At 38.1% G+C, this 19689-nt stretch overlaps 4 protein-coding genes and 1 pseudogene across 5 annotated transcripts; 1 reads left to right on the forward strand and 4 right to left on the reverse strand.

Moving 5' to 3' along the window:
• Positions 1-362: 362 nt before the first annotated feature.
• LOC149080377 (DNA oxidative demethylase ALKBH2 pseudogene) lies at positions 363-1919 on the forward strand (annotated as a pseudogene). The gene is made up of 2 exons (XR_016193514.1): positions 363-971; positions 1075-1919. The product of XR_016193514.1 is annotated as a DNA oxidative demethylase ALKBH2 pseudogene (transcript).
• A 581-nt stretch (positions 1920-2500) lies between these two features.
• On the reverse strand, positions 2501-3826 carry LOC149080378 (uncharacterized protein F54H12.2-like). Its single transcript, XM_089238729.1, has one exon. The coding sequence runs from the start codon at positions 3824-3826 to the stop codon at positions 2501-2503; it is 1326 nt and encodes a 441-aa protein (XP_089094855.1).
• A 4391-nt stretch (positions 3827-8217) lies between these two features.
• LOC149080379 (uncharacterized) lies at positions 8218-9209 on the reverse strand. The gene is made up of 2 exons (XM_089238645.1): positions 8848-9209; positions 8218-8741 (listed from the first exon to the last, which is right to left on the reverse strand). The coding sequence occupies exons 1-2, from the start codon at positions 8990-8992 to the stop codon at positions 8452-8454; spliced, it is 435 nt and encodes a 144-aa protein (XP_089094771.1). The 5' UTR covers positions 8993-9209; the 3' UTR covers positions 8218-8451.
• LOC149080380 (uncharacterized) lies at positions 9104-11085 on the reverse strand. Its single transcript, XM_089238730.1, has 5 exons — positions 10740-11085; positions 10314-10639; positions 9483-9706; positions 9304-9403; positions 9104-9223 (listed from the first exon to the last, which is right to left on the reverse strand). The coding sequence occupies exons 1-5, from the start codon at positions 11083-11085 to the stop codon at positions 9104-9106; spliced, it is 1116 nt and encodes a 371-aa protein (XP_089094856.1).
• A 4435-nt stretch (positions 11086-15520) lies between these two features.
• On the reverse strand, positions 15521-16967 carry LOC149080381 (uncharacterized). The gene is made up of 3 exons (XM_089238731.1): positions 16900-16967; positions 16066-16791; positions 15521-15872 (listed from the first exon to the last, which is right to left on the reverse strand). The coding sequence occupies exons 1-3, from the start codon at positions 16965-16967 to the stop codon at positions 15521-15523; spliced, it is 1146 nt and encodes a 381-aa protein (XP_089094857.1).
• Positions 16968-19689: the final 2722 nt, after the last annotated feature.

Genomic DNA, 19689 nt, shown 5'->3' on the forward strand with positions numbered 1-19689 from the left:
GGTATTTTTTTATGTCACTGTCGAGACGTTATCTTGACCATGGGATGTTGTCTGTGGTTATCAACTAATTTCCGATAATTACTATACGCTCTTTGGAGTTCAAATCCAAAGTAAAACTAAAAGGGGCATGGGGTCATAGCGTTATCTTGACCATGGGATGTTGTCTGTGGTTATCAACTAATTCCCGATAATTACTATACGTTCTTTGGAGTTCAAATCCAAAGTAAAACTAAAAGGGGCGGGGCCTTACTCGTCCAATTGCCAGGGTTCCTTGATTCCACTCAGTGCGACCCCGTTTCTTTGAAACCTTGTTCGTAGTCTGGGCTTCTCATCATTTCTGCTCGTGTTCTGTAGCTGATAAGATGGATCTGAACGTGGACTACAAGGCTCAAATTCTGAAATCTCCGAAAAAAATCTTAGATACATTAGAAAAAGAGGTCGAGTATTTGCCACCAGAACTTTCCAAAGTCGTCGTCTGTGGAAAAGAGCACCTAATACCACGACAGCATGCCGCTTATGGCGATAGCGGACTTACGTATTCTTTTAGTGGTCTCAGATTGACAGCCAAGCCTTGGTTGCCAGTTCTCCAAGAGGTGAGAGACGTTATACAAGCAGTTACGGGTTGCCTATTCAATTTCGTCCTCATCAACCACTATGCTGACGGGACTCGTCGAATCGGGAATCATCGAGACGATGAATCTGACCTGGAGGCTGATTATCCGATAGCAACGGTATCACTTGGAGCTGAAAGAAAGATGATGTTCACCCGTAAAGGTTTTGACCCCGTTGCATACACTCTTCAGGACAACTCCCTACTAACAATGAAAGCGCCAACGAATCGATTCTGGACACATGGGATTCCTGCCGCCCCCGAGGTAAAGGAAGCAAGAGTCATCCTGACGTTCCGTAAGATGTGCAACGGTCCTGATGTTTCACCACCACCGATGAAAAAGTTAAAGACAAATGTGAAGGTAAGCGAATTTTCAAACTTTTCAATTTCATAATGATGTTTTATTTCTGAGCTTTTCATTTGATGAGATTTACTCATATCCCCTTTTTTATATATTATTATAGGATGACGGTGCTTTTTCACCATCCGATGTGCCTCAGCATCATTATGAAGTGGGTAATGCGATGTACGTAAAGGTGTGCAATTTTAGAAGTGATGTATATTGCCATTTGAGAAGATACGCTCTATATGGACAAAAATATTACCCTACGAAAGATGGTATCACTCTCACGAAAGAGGACTTTATGGAATTATGTGACAGTGATGACGTGATCCGCCGGTCTCTAGCATACGACAAGGGTGAGTACGAAAATTCAATTAACGATCACGTAAAAGTGCGCGTTCGCGGTAAGACTGTTTTCATAGAGAAAGTCAAGGGTGTCTCCACATGTATTGTGTTGTCTGAAGATCAGTGGAACAATTTAATTTTTACTGAAAATAACGTACTTTCTAGTATAACCCTGCTAGTGCATAATGACGCCGATTTATTATCGGTATAAGACCCCCCCTCGTCAAAGTTTAGAACTTGGAGAAGACCAGATTTCTATTCTCCACCAATTTGTGAAAGATGTGTTCTGTGATTTTGTTTTTCGTATTTTATTCGGAAACGTTGATTGGAATGATTTTGAATTCACCCTCGGTGCTTCAACGAAAGACTTTTACCGTGCACTTATATACATGAACTTGGACGATTTCGCTTCCAAACTCAAGGACACTATCATATCAAACAATGATCAAAATGAAATTATTGAATTTTCTGGTGACATACGTGTCGCAGACTACATCGATCTAGATTTTTTCAAGTCGATTCGTATTTCAGATTTGATTAAGGAGGCTGAACGACGATTTATGCAAACACCCTATTCCCTCATGTATAACCCTTATTAGCCTTTTATCGATCTTTATTCATTGTATAATCATTATTTATCTCATTTAATAAATTTTTTCTTATTTTCAATTGGTTGTGTTTCATTTGTGTACTGTTTTTAAATAACCAACGCTAGACAATTTTTTTAGACTAAATACTTCATTTCTTGAATAATAATCGTACAACAAAATTTTTCTTTACATATTGATAAACAGCAAAATCATTTCCTTTTCTGTTTAGTTTCTTAACAATACTTTCTAAAGCTACATTTCTACTTCTCTGTATAACAAAGAACACAGCGTATTGTCCACATACATTGGAGGTAGGTGATTGTAGAGGAGTCGAGTTCCATAAAATGTTTTTATATCTTCTTGTAAATGATGCAATTTCTTTTCCGTAAGTCTCTGGCTTCTGTCCGTATGAATCGAAAAATTCCAAGGTGTTCCTGTCCGGAATGTTGATTGCCATCCAGTGAGAACCAGGTTCTGTGTGCTTATCCGCGTTCACAACTAAAGACGCCGGATAGGTTTGAATATGCACAGGTAGCATGTCACATGGAAACACATCGATGAAGTATGGTGTTTCGCGTTCTAAAATTGTTTTTATTTCAGATGAGTACATATTTAACTGCTGAAATCGTAGAGGATGTTTCGTGCCTGATTTATTTCTATGACGTTGTCGAACTCCAAGTAGACAATGACGGAAACTGGTTGGACGAGCGGAGCTTTAAACTTTGTTTCCAGTCGTAGGTTGCCGTGTCTGATCAAATTGAAATGATCGCCTTGGCAGAGATCGGCGCTCAGATCAAAGGCGTAGATAGCGTATCCCAATGGAAACTCACTTCTAGAGATATCTATACCCCTGTCTTGACAGGCTTTTTCAGTCCCTAAAAACAAACTATGATACGCTCGGACATATAATCCTTGATCATATTGGGGTTCTAGAGGCTTGAAAGGAACTGGCTGTCCGTCAGTATACGCGGCTATGAAGTTAAGGTCGTAATGTTTAAACTCGAGCGGTGATTTGCTATACGATCCCGAAAAAGCGTCGTTGTCTATTATTCCGACTACCACTCTTCTGGGTAGTTGTCCAACGACGACACTGTCTTGAACCCACGACATGCTTCCCTGATGTAGCGAGTAAACTTTACACACTACTCTGTCTATCGGATACTTGGCTGAAGTATGACTTAGAGCTTTCGCATGTCCTACAAGCACACCAGGAGACACTTTGACGTGCCTTATGTATAAACATGCGTCACGGAGAACAATTCTGAAGTTTGCACTTTTGTCTGGTGAAAGCAGACAGAATTCTGACTTGCTACGAATCATCTTTATTCTTAGGGAAACGAGATTCAGCAAGAGTCGCTGTTGACAGAATATGTCCCCGTGAATCGAACCAATCATGTCGACGGTCTTACTTTCTTCGATGAACGCCGCTCGCTGTATTAAACCCTCATTGGGGTCCTTTGACGTAGGGTCCACGTCACTCATTTTTCCGGCAGTGTCTTTATAAAAGAGTTCTGTTGTCAGTTGGCTGGTTTTGCTTTCGTTACCGTGGTTCAAGAGTTTTTCTATCATAGCTCGGTAGGGGTACGTGTTACTGGAAGATGATATCAGACGGTCATTCAGAGAAACATCAACCTGGGAAAACATGGATTGCAAGAAAAGGTTCACGGGTGCGACTTTACTCTCTTTATCTAGAAAAGACCCATCACCTTTCACGACCTTAGCTTTCACGTGAATTAACGTTTGAGAGAGATCCAGATACTCATCACCACTTCCTCCAATGTTAAATTCCAGAGGGCCTCCATCGGAGACGTTTGAAAGCGGGTAATAGGTGACCCATTTTCCGCTTTCTATGGTAGTTTGTGTTCCGGGTAGAGTGAAAAGGTTGAGTTCAGATTTTGCCAGTTGAGGAGAATCCTTCAACTTCAAGAGAAAAGCCATCACGGATCGAAAATATCGTGTGTGTTTCCGCTGGGTCGTTTGGCTAAAATGATGCGTTTCGCCTTCTTGCGTTTCCTTTTATGTCCTGCTCCAAACATGGACCGAGTTTTGGCCACTGCTTTTTCTGTCAGTATCTTTCCAGCTTCACCCATGCTCTTTTAACGTTTTCACCTTTCATTACGTCATCAACTATATCAGCGCCAGAGCGTAAAATCTGTCTACCAACAGTTTTAGCACTCTTTTTAAGAAAAGGCATGGCTACTCTAAAAAGACTTCCGAATATACTACCTAGACCGTATCCTCTCTGCATTACAGCACCCGAATAATACGGCAGGCCTTGTCCGGCTTGTTGGACATAGTAGTCCTCAAACTGTTTAGTGCAACAATGGTATGGAACCTTCATCTTTCGTATCTAGTTCGTAAATGACAACGGATCGATAAGACCAGTGTTTTTATAAGAACTGTCTCATGCGGAAGTGAAGAATCAGAATCGACTTTCCTCTACTAAAAGGTATGTGATTTCCCGAACTATCTCAAATTTCTATCTCTATAGTCTGGAATTCTTTTCGAGCTATAGGGAGATAGTGAGGTCTATCATAATGAGAGCTTATAACCTCGTTATCTTTTCCTTTCACGCGAACGACTCTCAGTAGAGGAGCTTGCACATCTCCCACAACCTGAGGCTGCACAATATCGGAATAGATGTACAAAACTGGAAAAAACACGTTTGTGTCAGCAACGTAAGGACTTTCGGTAGTTTCTTCGATCAGCGTTGGCTCGAATCCCAGTAGCTCAGCAATGCCAGTTTTTAACAGAAGTTTTGCCCCATCTTTTCGTGTTATTTTCACTTTCCTGGTGTTTTCATTGTAATTGAACAATATTTTGTTTCTTAAAGCTGGTATCTTCAAGCCGTTCAAGAGATCTGGAACTGTCTCGTAATATCCGACTGGTACGTTTCTTCCCTGGAATTTATCATCACCAAGATCGAACCCGAACAGATTATTTTTTTCGGTTATGTTGTACCACGTGTGAGAATAAACAATCTCCGAAAGCGCACATTCCCATTCGCCAGTCAAACTTATTGGAAATGGCAATCTTGTGACAAAATGAGATATAGTGTTTTCAGGATAGTATGACCCTGAACTGTCGCTGGGAAGTGTTACATAGAACGACATCTTGTTGAATGACCGATAATTGTGTGAACACTGTCACTTATATGCGCTTGAGATGACTCACCCATACGTTGAACTTGCTGTCGTAGCCTTTAAATTTTACGTAATACTCCATCCTACCTCTTACCTTGCGTCTCTTTAGAATTTTTTCTACTTGGTAATACTCGCTCCGCTTCACTTTCTGCAATTCAGATTCGTAAAAAGTACCATGGACAATTTCGCCACCAGAGTCGGCTATCCTGTACACAGGAGGAAAGCGCTCGAGTCTCTCTTTAATAGTGAAAATTTCACGAGTCCAGTTATGTTCATATCCTTTCTCGAAAACCATTTTTGCGCGACTTACGCGGACCGTATCTCCGATGTCAAACTTGAACTTTGTCTTCACGGGTTTCAAGATATCCTTATACAGTTCATTCCAAACGACCGATTGATTCTCTTCGGTAACAAGAACGGGTTTAGTCTTTATACTGCGGTGCCATGTGTTGTTGTAACTATGCATTAGTTCGCTTAACACGTCTATGTATTTGTGCGTATTTTTATGCGTGAAATATTTGAACATTTTTTGTTTAAGAGTTCTGTTGAACCTTTCGACAACTGAGGCTTTTTTCTCGCTTTCTGTTGAAAAATGCATGACATTCATCGATTTTAGATAAGTTTGTAGAGTTTTATTTTTGAACTCTGTACCTTTATCAGTCTGCAAATACTTGCATACGCGGCCTCTGAAAATTTTTCTGAACGCTTCGGTAACTTCTTTTCCAGTTTTATCTTTCAACGGTATGGCCCAAGCGAACTTTGATAAAACATCGATGCAGGTAAGTATGTATTTGATACCTTTGTTTTCCTTCTTCAGGGCCTGCATGTCTACCAAATCGGCTTGAAATTGTTCGTTTATACCACCCACTATCACCCGATTTCTCTTAAAGTTCTTTCTGGATGGTTTGTGCAATGTATATGCTTCGTTACCCTGCAATAATTCTTTGACATCTTTCAAAGTTACGTTTTTCCCGGTTTCTCTAAGACGCCTGTGAAACGCGTTGATTCCGCCAAAACTGGCCGGTTCGGAGGGACTTGTATATTTGTCCATATTTTTTCAAAATCGGATATTCTCTTCCTAAACCTTATCGCATCCTCGACCCAAAACCCTCTTCTATCCTTGCCTCCAACTACGAATATTGATACGTTATCGCTAAAACACACCTGTTTCTTAGCTCTGTTTATTAGCAAATGAGAGTATAATTATATCGTGTGAGAATATATACTAGAAAAAAGAACACAGGTTTTTAAATTTTCACATTCTTTATTGCTTCTAAAAAAAAAAAGTTACAGGCATAACCATTGAGGAGACATTATTTGTTCAACGGAATTTTTAAATGCTTCGTTTCCTCTAGGTACTTTTCCAAATTTCTCCTTTCGCAGATTATGTCTTATGAGTTCCACGATATTGGTTCCCGGGACCACAACGCCATCTTGAACAAGTTCGCCGTCCTCATTCCAAAGCAGCTGTCTGTTGTTCACTTTCATGGTGTCAACCAGTTCTCTAGCTCTTTTCTTCAGACTCTGAGCGGCTTTTCGTATGATCATGTTCTCGAAATCGGGTCTTATATCATCTTCTTTCTTTTCCCCTAAAATTTCAGTATTCGCATTTTCTGTGAGCGCTAGGTACCTTTGCAATACCTGCAAATACTGTTTCGCTTTTTCATCGTCTCTCAGACCTTTTCTCTTGAGGACAATGTTGATATCACCATCTAACTTGCTTAGCTGTTGTTCAATAGCGTTCAAATGTCTATCTGCCGGAACGATGACGTATTTTTTAGCGTGCTCCATTTATGAGTGAGGAGATAACGGATATTGCGGCTGGTAAAAGTAGACTGAGCAAACCGTCACCTCTCTGGACTAAAATACGTCGTTTTTTATATAGTGGGAGAATCTTCTTGGACAAATTTCTCAGTCTCTTCTTATGACGATTGAGTTTCGCTTTCTGAGATATCGTGACGGGAACGTTGCCTTTTAACACGTTAAGACACACTTCACATAGAGCCCGTATGACACTGTTGCTACTTTTCTTTATCAGATCAGTACGCTTCTTGCCTCTACAACAGGTGAGCTCTTTAAGAGTCTCTAAATTTCGTTGTGCATGCCTCGACATCTTGATCGTCACTGACAGTCGAAACCTCTTTCTCGTATATACATACCGTATTTGACGGCCTTGATCAGTGCGCAATGGGGAAAATTAAAGCCGTGTTTGAAACAGCGGACTTTGGGATTTGGTAAAGAGGGGGATGTAGGATAGCCAATGAGATCGTGGCAGATCTTCCCCGTCATCTGCCCAATGAATTTGCATTTTTCAAATCCTTTGCAATAAATTTCAGAATACGAATCCGACAACAATGAGAGAATTTCTGAACATTTTTCATAAGGCATGTTGCCGCCCTCCCATGAAATGTGGTGTAGATTAGATATCACCCATGTAGCAGACGCCCTTTCTTTACCACTCAGTTCGAACCAGTCATACGGTGGTTGAAAAGTATAAGTCCCATAACTACTGCCATCTAACGAAAAGTAGGCCACTTCTTTAACTATAAATCCTCTCGAAGTAGATTGGAAACCTTCAAAGTCTATGACAAGACCCCCTTCCATGATGTGATCTCTTCGACTGCTTGACACGAAATGAATTTATCTGGGTTGGTAAGCGTAATATGTATCATTCTGGAAAAAACCGGTTCTCAGGCGTAATTGTTCTTCCGTGTTCGGTTTCAAGTCTATCAATAGGTATCCATAAGCGAGTTTACAGGCATCGTTAAAAACCTCTTGAAAAAATGCCTGTCTACCCGGATACATCTGCCTAGCTAAATGTTGAACTTGGCTTCTATCTCGCGGATTTTTGAACAATACGAGATAATGCGCATTCAAAGATATTTCTCGCATCTGACTGCCTTTATGAAAGAAATTTTGAACGATGAATATCACGGAAAGGTTTCTGTGATGGCTTCCGCGAATAAACAAATTAGTTAATCGCTTGTCGTTGCCTAGCTCGGACATCAGATCATCGATAACAAATAACGTTTGCGAACCTATGTAAGATTCGTAATCTGTAGGTAAACCTTCTACGAATGTGACACCTGAAATCTGTTCATAAAACGATTGATAAATACCATAGAACCAGACAACTTCCGTAGGAAATGGATCAATCATTTTTTCGGCTATGAGTCTCGAAACAAACCAAGCTTTTCCCGAAGAAGTCGGTCCAGACACTATACATCCAAAAGGATGTTTAAGCTTTAGCTCCTCCATCGCAAATGACAGTTAATTCTGTTTGCATAACATTAAATACCAAAAAAACACACAAGAACGAGAGAAACAAATCTATAACATAAATAAATAATTTATTCATGAAATAGGCGTATTTACATAAGGGACTTTGCGGTAAGAAACATGTTCTGACGTGAAAAAAAATTAATACCCATAAGGCAGCGTCGTGAAATCGGGCAGAAGAACCCTCTTGTCGTAAACTAGACCGTATTTTTTCTCCTCTCGTCTGGTCAGTATCCGCCTCCTCTTAGCCTCCCTCACTATCTTGTGGGTATCGACGATAGCGATCTTCGTTGTAAAATCCATGGACTGGACCAGGGCTTTCATCGTGTCGTAGTTGAGCTCTAGCGAGTTTTTGAAGTTGAGTGTGAAGCCTCGAATCTTACAGAAAGTCCTGCCATCTGACCTCCTATAGGCATAATTCTTGGCTCCACCTGAAAATAAGCATTTTTTCAAAAACAAATATATATAATGAGAAACGTCTCAACCTGTGAAATTAAAGGATGAATTAAAGTTTGATAACCAGATTGAGAAAAATACCTGACACAAACTCCGTGATGTGATGACCGTCGAGCTCATCTGTGAATTGGCCCAAGAAATCACCCAATGGTGGATCGTTGGCACCGTTGCTAGCATAGATGATTCTGAAATAAAAGAAAAACCAATAAGTCAAGTGATAAGACATTGAAAAATTAAATGAAACAAAAAAAAAATTTCTGCGAACTTACGAGTCGGTGTCAAAATATAGAAGGTTATCTCCTAGTTTTTCCATCTTGGAATACAACTTCAAACGGGCTCACGTTGTCGTGAAGGCAGCCAGAAAAACGTTGGTCCGGTCGGTCTGGGGTATAAAATCCGACTTGTGTCGCCATTCAATAGCTGCAACGTTATCAGTGGGGAGATACAAATCATTGACCTGAAAAAAATAAATTGTTTTTTAGTTTGATGAAATCAAATATCTTAAAAAATATTATTAAAAAAAAAAAAAAAAAAAACCTCAATAGAAGGATCGTTCATCATTTTGTGAAAATCGGATGTTTTAGTGACGTACGACAGTTGCGTCTTGTTCTCCTGCATACCCCAGCGACCCCAGAAGCTGAAAAAAAGAAATGATTATTTCATCATAAAAAAAGCATGGTTTTCAAAAATTTTCAATCGTTAAAAATGATAATTACCTATTCAGACAAAGTTTCGCCACTTGACGCCGACCTGGATTGACTTGGATATTTCCCGGCTCCAATTTTATGCCTTCAATTTGCTGATACTGCTTCACGTACGCGTCTTTGTCAACATTCGTTACACAGTTTGACGGCCATCCTGAGGACTCTTGCTTGATCTTGAGGAAGGCGTTGATGTAGGGGGCAAAAAGACCCTCTCGAGATTGATCGAAATGATAAACCTAGAGAAAACAATCCTAATTAGAAAACAAAAATAATCGGGGAAAAAATTAAAAATAATTATGGATTAGAAAAAAAAATACCTCGTATATCTTTTTCACTACATATCCTTTTTCAACGGCCTTCTTGAGCTCTTCAGTAACCCAAGTGCCCGTGATACATCTTTCCTCGTCGTTGTGTTGGCATTCTTTTAGTTTGTTTGTTTAAAAGTTAGTTTGTTTGTCTAAGCGTGTTTCCACACACGAACGACACAGGGGAAAGGTCAATTTTCCACCGGATCTATAAAAAATGAAATATATGATGATAAAAATAATAAAAAATTTTATGAAAAAAATATGTTAGATTGGGAATACGTGAAGGTCACGTTATAAAAAAATTATAATAATACCTGTATGGGAGAACGGGCAGATATAAGCCCCTAGGTGGTAGTACTTTGCATTTAATGATGCCAAAATATGAATTCAGTTGTCCAAAGTTCTCGGTAATTATCCGGGATGTCCAATTGGATATCTACAATGAAAGAAAAAAACGTGTAAAAAAAAGTAAAGGTAGAGCCATATTTGTTAAGTTATATAAATTTTAAAGCACGCACTTGGAGTATTTATTGACCCACGGGTACAAAGACGTGAAGTCGATGTATTTTGCGGTGCCTCGATAGAAGAGTTTGGTGGCATTGGTTCGTCCACCATAGAACACATCCCGTGGGTTAAGTCTGTCAGTATAGTGGAAGTCCACCAGGAAGCATTTGAGAGCTTGATCCGTTTTCTTCAGGGCGTTAAAGTCATGCTCCCACATGACTTCGAGATTGTATCCGCCTCGACGGATTTTCTGCTCTTGTTCTAAGGTCTTCCTGTGGAGTTCCCACATGTAGCTCTGGGTGCTGGGGTTCACCATATCTTTTTCGAAACAGTGCGGGCAGCCGTGCCAATAACATCCTGGAAAAATCATGAAAATAAATTAGCGAAAAAGTTTTGAAATACGGAACATAAAAATAATAATAAATTTTATGAAAAAATAATAATCGATGACGCTTACCGTGAAATAAAAACACGGTGTTTGTTTCCTCACAAAACCCGTCCACGCTGAGACCAAGCACTCTCTTTTCTCCCGTCCCGTTTCTGGAATGTTGAATGTTCAGTCCTAGGTATGACAGCCATTCAATACTTAGGCGGCTGCTGTTTGTATTGTTGACGTAACCGTTGGCAGGAACCATACCAATTACACCATCATCGATGTATTTCGACCGGTATGTTGCCATACAGGCCGAGGCTATGGTGAGGTACTGGAATGGGTCGACGCCGGTTAATCCCAAGAACTCTTTCCGAAACTGCAAGCAGCATCGACGTAGAATATCGACGTCTGACCTAAAAATTAAGAACATAGTGTAGAAATGTTAAAAGAATGGAAAAAATAATCTAAACGAATAAAACAATAATGAATAAAATATACTCAATATGGAGGAGAAAACAACTTACTTGCAGTATTCGTACATTTCGTCTTGGAAGACGAAACTCTCGTTTTTGCTCTGTTCGTACCACTCGTTGAATTAATAAAACAGTAACATGCTATTTATGTAAACATTTTCAAAATATTGAAAAAAAAAACTTATTTGAGCAGAAACTGGCCATCGAACCCCTTCATGTTGTGTGCGATGGCGGTGTACCCCTTGTGTTCTTTGCGAAAAAGCCAGGCACAGAATTCGTTGAGAGCGTTATACCCTTGAAAGACGAATTCCGTTCCGTCCGAGTATTGAGCAACTGCAAAGTTGATCAGGTGCTCCCCCGTTGACTGATCCGTCTCGAAATCGAAGAAAACGAGCTTGTCGGAGGGAGTTTTCACCTTCTTCTTCTTGAGGGAGCATAGATGGTGTTCATCAAGATGGAAATTCTTGCAGTTGCTGCAATACTTTACCCCGCAAACGTGTTTGTCTCGAGGCCGCTCTTTTTCAACGAGAAATTTCTTGCATGTCGGACATTCGTAGAACTGCTGGCAGTATGTGGTGTTTCTTCCCCCGAGGCTTTTGTGCCTTGCAAAACATTCGACAGATCTGCATGTCCTATGGCAATCCTTGCATGTTTGAGATGCCCCAGCTGTACATGACTCATCAAAGCAGGTGTTGCATCGGACTGCGCATTTGTGTCTCTGGATGTTGTTGTAGGCCTTGTCACAATCCGAGCAATAGTAAACCGAACCGTGAAAACCCTTGGGAGATGTAATGAGGTCATAGTGTCCGTCGTTGAGCAACAAAAATATTTTTTTGTCTTTCATAACCGTCTTGAACACAACCTACATAAAAAATTAAAAAAATAAATAAAATAATATATGTATGTATACATATATTAGTAGTATAGGCGGCGGTATACCGCGCTTTTTTGGCACGCTCCATCTCCGGGGACCCTCCGTCTCTAGGTATTTACTGAGATATAGTATGATATGGTCTTCCCACTCCGAGGACCCTCCGTCTCTGTGTTAATCCCCACTTTCGGTATCTCGAACGAAATCTCGCTATTTCCTCGAGTTTTTGTCTATTCTTAGGTATTTTATGATTTCATTCACTAGAAATTTTTTATATGTTTCTATTAAAAGTTTTTAAAAGTTTAAAAAGTTTTAAAAATATGTTTTAACTTTTTTTTATACATTTATTTTTGTTATATTAGATTCAAGATTATTTTTACCGACTTTTTTTATGTTTTTTCTATTTGAAATTTTTCACTTTAATACATTTTTCAATTTCTATACAAAGTTTTTCAATTCAACTCTTTAAACAAATACTTTTAAACTGATTCTTTTTTCTATATATTTATAATATATTAATTCAATATTGTTATTTACTTAATGTTTTCTTCATTTCTTTAATACTTCTTATATTCCATTTATGAAATTATATGATACATATAAAAAATAAGAGAATGCATACAAAAAACCCACAAGACAAGAAACAAATCTATAGCAAAAATAATTTATTCATGAAATAGGGGCGTATATACATATGGGAGATAGGGGATTTTCCCCTATTGTGGAAACATTATCAATATCCGTAGGGTAACGTGGAGAAGTCATCCTTCAATATTCTTTTGTCGTAGACAAGGCCATACTTCTTCTCTTCAACTCTAGTGAGAATTCGTCTTCTTTTAACCTCTCTGGTTATCTTATATTCGTCTCGAATGACGACTTTTGCGGTGAAGTCCAGGGATTGAACCAGGGCATTCATCGTGTCGTAATTGAGGATTTTTGAATTCCTGTAGTTCAGTGTGAAACCGCGAATCTTGCAAAACACTCGTCCATCCGACCTTCTGTATGCATAGTTTTTTGCCCCACCTATAAAATTGACGAAAATAGAATAAAAACGTTGACAAATATCAGTTTTTCCCTATGGAAAAAAATATTAATGACACTTCATTCAAATGAGAACCTTTTTTTTTATGGATTAAATATTAAATTTTTTTAAAAAGTGCATTACCTGATACAAAATCAGTAATCGTATGTCCATCAAGTTCATCTGTAAACTGTCCAAGAAAATCACCAAGGGGCGGGTCGTTGGCCCCGTTACTGGCATAGATTATTCTGAAATTTAAAAAATAAAAATCAATAAGTAAATGATTGCTAATAAAATTAAACAGTTTCATCAAAATTTTTATAACATGTTAGCAACTTACGAGTCTGTATCAAAATACAACAAGGCATCTCCTAGCTTCTCCATCTCCGAGTATAACTTTAGCCGAGCCCACGCTGTTGTGAATGTAGCGAGAAAAATATTTGTCCTATCTGTTTGGGGTGTGCAATCAGTCTTGTACTGCCAATGAACAGCTGCTATGTTTTCGGTTGGTAGATACAAGTCCTTAACCTGCAAAAGTTTTTGGTTTAATGAATGAGTATTTGAATTTTTTAACTAGTTAAAATTATAACTCTGAATGTTTTATAAAAATATGAAGAATAATCTAAAAAACATATTTACCTCTATCGCAGTATCATTCATCATCTTATAAAAATCGGAGGTTTTGGTTACATACGTCAATTGGGTCTTGTTTTCTTGCATTCCCCAGCGACCCCAGAAGCTACGAAAAAAAACCGTTAGTTTACCAGTGATTCTATATGATCATGAAAAAAAGAGAAAAACATCGTGATTTTTATCAAACCATGTATGATAAAGTTAAAAGTTACCTATTTAGACATAACTTTGCCACCTGGCGTCGACCTGGATTAACCTGGATGTTTTTGGGATCTAGTTCTATGTCCTCGACTTGCTTATACTGGTTAATGTATGCGGTTTTCTCCTCGTTTGTCACGCAGTTAGTCGGCCAACCAGAGGATTCCTGTTTGATCTTGAGGAAAGCATTGATGTAGGGGGCGAATAGACCCTCCTGCGACTGCTCAAAATGGTAAACCTGGAAAAAACAATTTACGGGTTGAAAACAATATCACATTATATGGATTAACGTTAAAAACTACAAAAAAAAAGTGATGAATAAAACAATTACCTCGTATATCTTCTTCACAATGTAGCCTTTTTCAATGGCCTTCTTGATCTCTTCAGAAATCCATGTACCTATGAGACTCCTCTCTTCATCATCGTGCTGACATTCTTTAGATAATGTTTCAACACACGAACGACATAGGGGAAAAGTCAGTTTTCCATTAGACCTAGAAAAAAACATTTTTTAATAAATGAGTAAATAAATATTTAGAAAAAACACTCAAATAATAATAATTTAGAGGGAAAAAAAACACGCTCTATTTACCTGTATGGGAGAACGGGTAGGTATAAACCTCTGGGTGCTAAAACCTTGCACTTTACTGTACCGAAATATGATGATAGGTCATCGAAATCTTCTGTGACAATCCGTGGATGTCCGACCGGATATCTGGAATGAAAAAAAACCATCGATAATCTTTTTTTTAATCAATACATTAAAATTTATTTATAAAAAAAAATAATTAAAGCACTCACTTGCAGTATTTATTGACCCACGGGTACAAAGACGTGAAGTCGATATATTTTGCAGTGCCTTGATAGAAAAGTTTGGTGGCATTAGTTCTTCCGCCATAGAATGCGTCTCTGGGTTCTAACCTACCAACAAAGTTGAAGTCCGTCAAGAAATTTTTCAAATCTGTGTCCGTTTTTTTCTGGGCACTGAAATCGTGCTCCCATATAATTTCAAGATTGAAACCCCCTTGACGGATTTTCTGCTCTTGTTCTAAGGTCTTTTTGTGGAGTTCCCACATATAATTTTGTGTGGTAGGATTCATCATGTCTTTCTCGAAACATTGAGGACACCCATGCCAATAGCAACCTTAAAAGATATAAAAAACAATAATTAGTGAAAATAGTTCAGAAAATAAGCTAAGAAATGCAGTAAAACAAAAAGTAACTTAAATATCGCTTACCATGAAACAAAAATACGGTGTTTGTGTCCTCACAAAACCCGTCCACGCTGAGTCCGAGAATTCGTTTTTCTCCTGTTCCGTTTCTTGAATGATTTATTTTCATGTCATTTTTGTGATTGAGATATGATAACCATTCAACGCCTAGGCTGCTGCTGTTCGTTTGGTTGACATAGCCTGATACAGGCACCATTCCAATTGACCCCTCATCAATGTATTTAGACCTATAGGTTGCCATACAGGCCGAGGCAATGGTCAGATATTGGAAGGGGTCAACACCCGTTAATTCCAAGAACTCATCTCGAAACTTCAAACAACATCGTCGAAGAATATCAACGTCCGACCTAAAAGAAATTAGAAAAATAAAAATATTCATTATAGCCTTGGAAAACGATAAAGAAATAAATCATATACAGCACACAAAAAAAAAAAACTTACTTGCAGTATTCGTACATTTCGTCTCGGAAGACGAATTTTTCACATTTTCTCTTTTCATACCAGATGTCAAATTTTTCTTTGATGTCGACAGCGAAACCTTCAGGATTATAGAACCTTTTGTCTGGAAGCGCTTCATCATAGTCCTGATTTTCTGGTCGGTTGAAGAGATGGGGGAAGAACCCTTTCTTCAACTCTTCAAAACCAAAAGTCTTTGGAAATTTGGATAAGGCCATGGGGAGAAAGTTGAGACTGTCTATAATTCGAATATTTAGACTGTCCAGACGCAAAGCCATGATCTTGGAGCCGCAAGGTACAACAGATGGCTTGACTCCTTGCTCCAAGAGATATCTATAAAAAAAAGCATGTAAAAAAAAATGTAACATTAAAAAAACCACATAAAATGCATGCATGTATATAAACATTGAATTAAATATACATATATATATATATATATATATATATATATATATATATATATATATATATATATATATATGAGAATGATATATCTAAAAATTAGAGGTTTGACAAAAAAACTTACTTGAGCAAAAATTGACCATCGAACCCCTTCATGTTGTGTGCGATGGCTGTAAATCCCTTATGTTCCTTGCAAAAGAGCCAGATGCAGAAATCAATGATGGCGTTGTAGCCACGAAAAACGAACTCCGTTCCATCTGAATATTGTGCCATAGCAAAGTTGATAATATGTTCGCCGGAAGATTGGTCTGTTTCAAAATCGAAGAAGATGAGTTTTTTCGATGGAGACTTTGGATTCTTCTGCTTCAGTGAGCACAGATGACTCTCATCGAGATGGAAAACTTGACAATTATTGCAATATTTTTCCCCACAGACGTGCTCACCACGGGGTCGCTCTTTTTCTACGAGAAATTTTTTGCAAGATTGACATTCATAAAATTGCTGACAGTAACTGGCATTCTTGCCCCCAAGGTTCTTATGCCTAGCAAAACAACCATCTGATCTACAAATTCTATGGCAGTCTTTGCAGTGTTGAGCGTGAGTGGTGATGCAAGACTCGTCGAAGCAGGTGTTACATCTCGTAGCACATTTGTGTCTCTGGACATGGTCGTAGGCCTTGTCGCAATCCGGACAGTAGAAACTGGTGCCGTGGAATCCCTTGGGAGATGTAATCAGATCATAATGCCCATTGTGAAGCAACAAAAATATTTTTTTGTCCTTCCTGGATGTCTTGAATACAACCTGTAAAAATATATAATAGTATCGATATATTAGCTTTACGTAGTTTTGGCTTAAACATAAGTAAAAAAATTATAGTCATTCGATAGTTAAAACCAATACCTTATAAAATTCCTCCAAGGACTTGACAATTATCTGAACGTCTAGAACTGTGGCAAACTTTTCGATTGCATCAAACCCACAGGGACCTATAGGAACGTAGGCTTTTTGATACAGGTCCAGGGCCATCTTTTTCTGTATGTTTCTTCTTGCGTCTTTTATGCTAGAAAGTTTAGGATGTTTCTCAACTATGGCGTTTCCTACGATGATCGCGCGTGCGCAGCACAACCCGTCTTCAAGAATACATATAACTGATTTCTTTGCTAATCTATCTGTTGTGATGTTAGTGATCTTTCTTCTTGGAATTCCACCTCCTCGCGGTAACCGCACAGTGATAACGTCAAATCTCAGGGAAGGATCGTTTAGTGGGATGGAATTCTTGCTTTGCAACACTTTCATTATTTCATTTAATGAAAAGTCTTCTATATATCAAAAATTCTTCCAAAAATATGCGTATTTAAAGTAAGAAACGGCGATTTAGAGTTTTTCACTATCTTCAACATATGTCAATGAATAATATAGATGGCGCTTTTAATGGTGTTCTATTCCTTAAAACACCATCTTCGATGTGAAAAGCGCCATCTATATTATTCATTGACATATGTTGAAGATAGTGAAAAACTCTAAATCGCCGTTTCTAATCGCCGGAACAGGAGAAAAACGAATTCTCGGACTCAGCGTGGACGGGTTTTGTGAGGACACAAACACCGTATTTTTGTTTCATGGTAAGCGATATTTAAGTTACTTTTTGTTTTACTGCATTTCTTAGCTTATTTTCTGAACTATTTTCACTAATTATTGTTTTTTATATCTTTTAAGGTTGCTATTGGCATGGGTGTCCTCAATGTTTCGAGAAAGACATGATGAATCCTACCACACAAAATTATATGTGGGAACTCCACAAAAAGACCTTAGAACAAGAGCAGAAAATCCGTCAAGGGGGTTTCAATCTTGAAATTATATGGGAGCACGATTTCAGTGCCCAGAAAAAAACGGACACAGATTTGAAAAATTTCTTGACGGACTTCAACTTTGTTGGTAGGTTAGAACCCAGAGACGCATTCTATGGCGGAAGAACTAATGCCACCAAACTTTTCTATCAAGGCACTGCAAAATATATCGACTTCACGTCTTTGTACCCGTGGGTCAATAAATACTGCAAGTGAGTGCTTTAATTATTTTTTTTTATAAATAAATTTTAATGTATTGATTAAAAAAAAGATTATCGATGGTTTTTTTTCATTCCAGATATCCGGTCGGACATCCACGGATTGTCACAGAAGATTTCGATGACCTATCATCATATTTCGGTACAGTAAAGTGCAAGGTTTTAGCACCCAGAGGTTTATACCTACCCGTTCTCCCATACAGGTAAATAGAGCGTGTTTTTTTTCCCTCTAAATTATTATTATTTGAGTGTTTTTTCTAAATATTTATTTACTCATTTATTAAAAAATGTTTTTTTCTAGGTCTAATGGAAAACTGACTTTTCCCCTATGTCGTTCGTGTGTTGAAACATTATCTAAAGAATGTCAGCACGATGATGAAGAGAGGAGTCTCATAGGTACATGGATTTCTGAAGAGATCAAGAAGGCCATTGAAAAAGGCTACATTGTGAAGAAGATATACGAGGTAATTGTTTTATTCATCACTTTTTTTTTGTAGTTTTTAACGTTAATCCATATAATGTGATATTGTTTTCAACCCGTAAATTGTTTTTTCCAGGTTTACCATTTTGAGCAGTCGCAGGAGGGTCTATTCGCCCCCTACATCAATGCTTTCCTCAAGATCAAACAGGAATCCTCTGGTTGGCCGACTAACTGCGTGACAAACGAGGAGAAAACCGCATACATTAACCAGTATAAGCAAGTCGAGGACATAGAACTAGATCCCAAAAACATCCAGGTTAATCCAGGTCGACGCCAGGTGGCAAAGTTATGTCTAAATAGGTAACTTTTAACTTTATCATACATGGTTTGATAAAAATCACGATGTTTTTCTCTTTTTTTCATGATCATATAGAATCACTGGTAAACTAACGGTTTTTTTTCGTAGCTTCTGGGGTCGCTGGGGAATGCAAGAAAACAAGACCCAATTGACGTATGTAACCAAAACCTCCGATTTTTATAAGATGATGAATGATACTGCGATAGAGGTAAATATGTTTTTTAGATTATTCTTCATATTTTTATAAAACATTCAGAGTTATAATTTTAACTAGTTAAAAAATTCAAATACTCATTCATTAAACCAAAAACTTTTGCAGGTTAAGGACTTGTATCTACCAACCGAAAGCATAGCAGCTGTTCATTGGCAGTACAAGACTGATTGCACACCCCAAACAGATAGGACAAATATTTTTCTCGCTACATTCACAACAGCGTGGGCTCGGCTAAAGTTATACTCGGAGATGGAGAAGCTAGGAGATGCCTTGTTGTATTTTGATACAGACTCGTAAGTTGCTAACATGTTATAAAAATTTTGATGAAACTGTTTAATTTTATTAGCAATCATTTACTTATTGATTTTTATTTTTTAAATTTCAGAATAATCTATGCCAGTAACGGGGCCAACGACCCGCCCCTTGGTGATTTTCTTGGACAGTTTACAGATGAACTTGATGGACATACGATTACTGATTTTGTATCAGGTAATACACTTTTTAAAAAAATTTAATATTTAATCCATAAAAAAAAAGGTTCTCATTTGAATGAAGTGTCATTAATATTTTTTTCCATAGGGAAAAACTGATATTTGTCAACGTTTTTATTCTATTTTCGTCAATTTTATAGGTGGGGCAAAAAACTATGCATACAGAAGGTCGGATGGACGAGTGTTTTGCAAGATTCGC

Source organism: Pholcus phalangioides, unplaced genomic scaffold, assembly GCF_987345545.1.
Source record: "Pholcus phalangioides strain wild (caught in Gottingen) unplaced genomic scaffold, Ppha-v1.0 ptg000011l_1, whole genome shotgun sequence".
Taxonomy (NCBI): Eukaryota; Metazoa; Arthropoda; class Arachnida; order Araneae; family Pholcidae; genus Pholcus; species Pholcus phalangioides.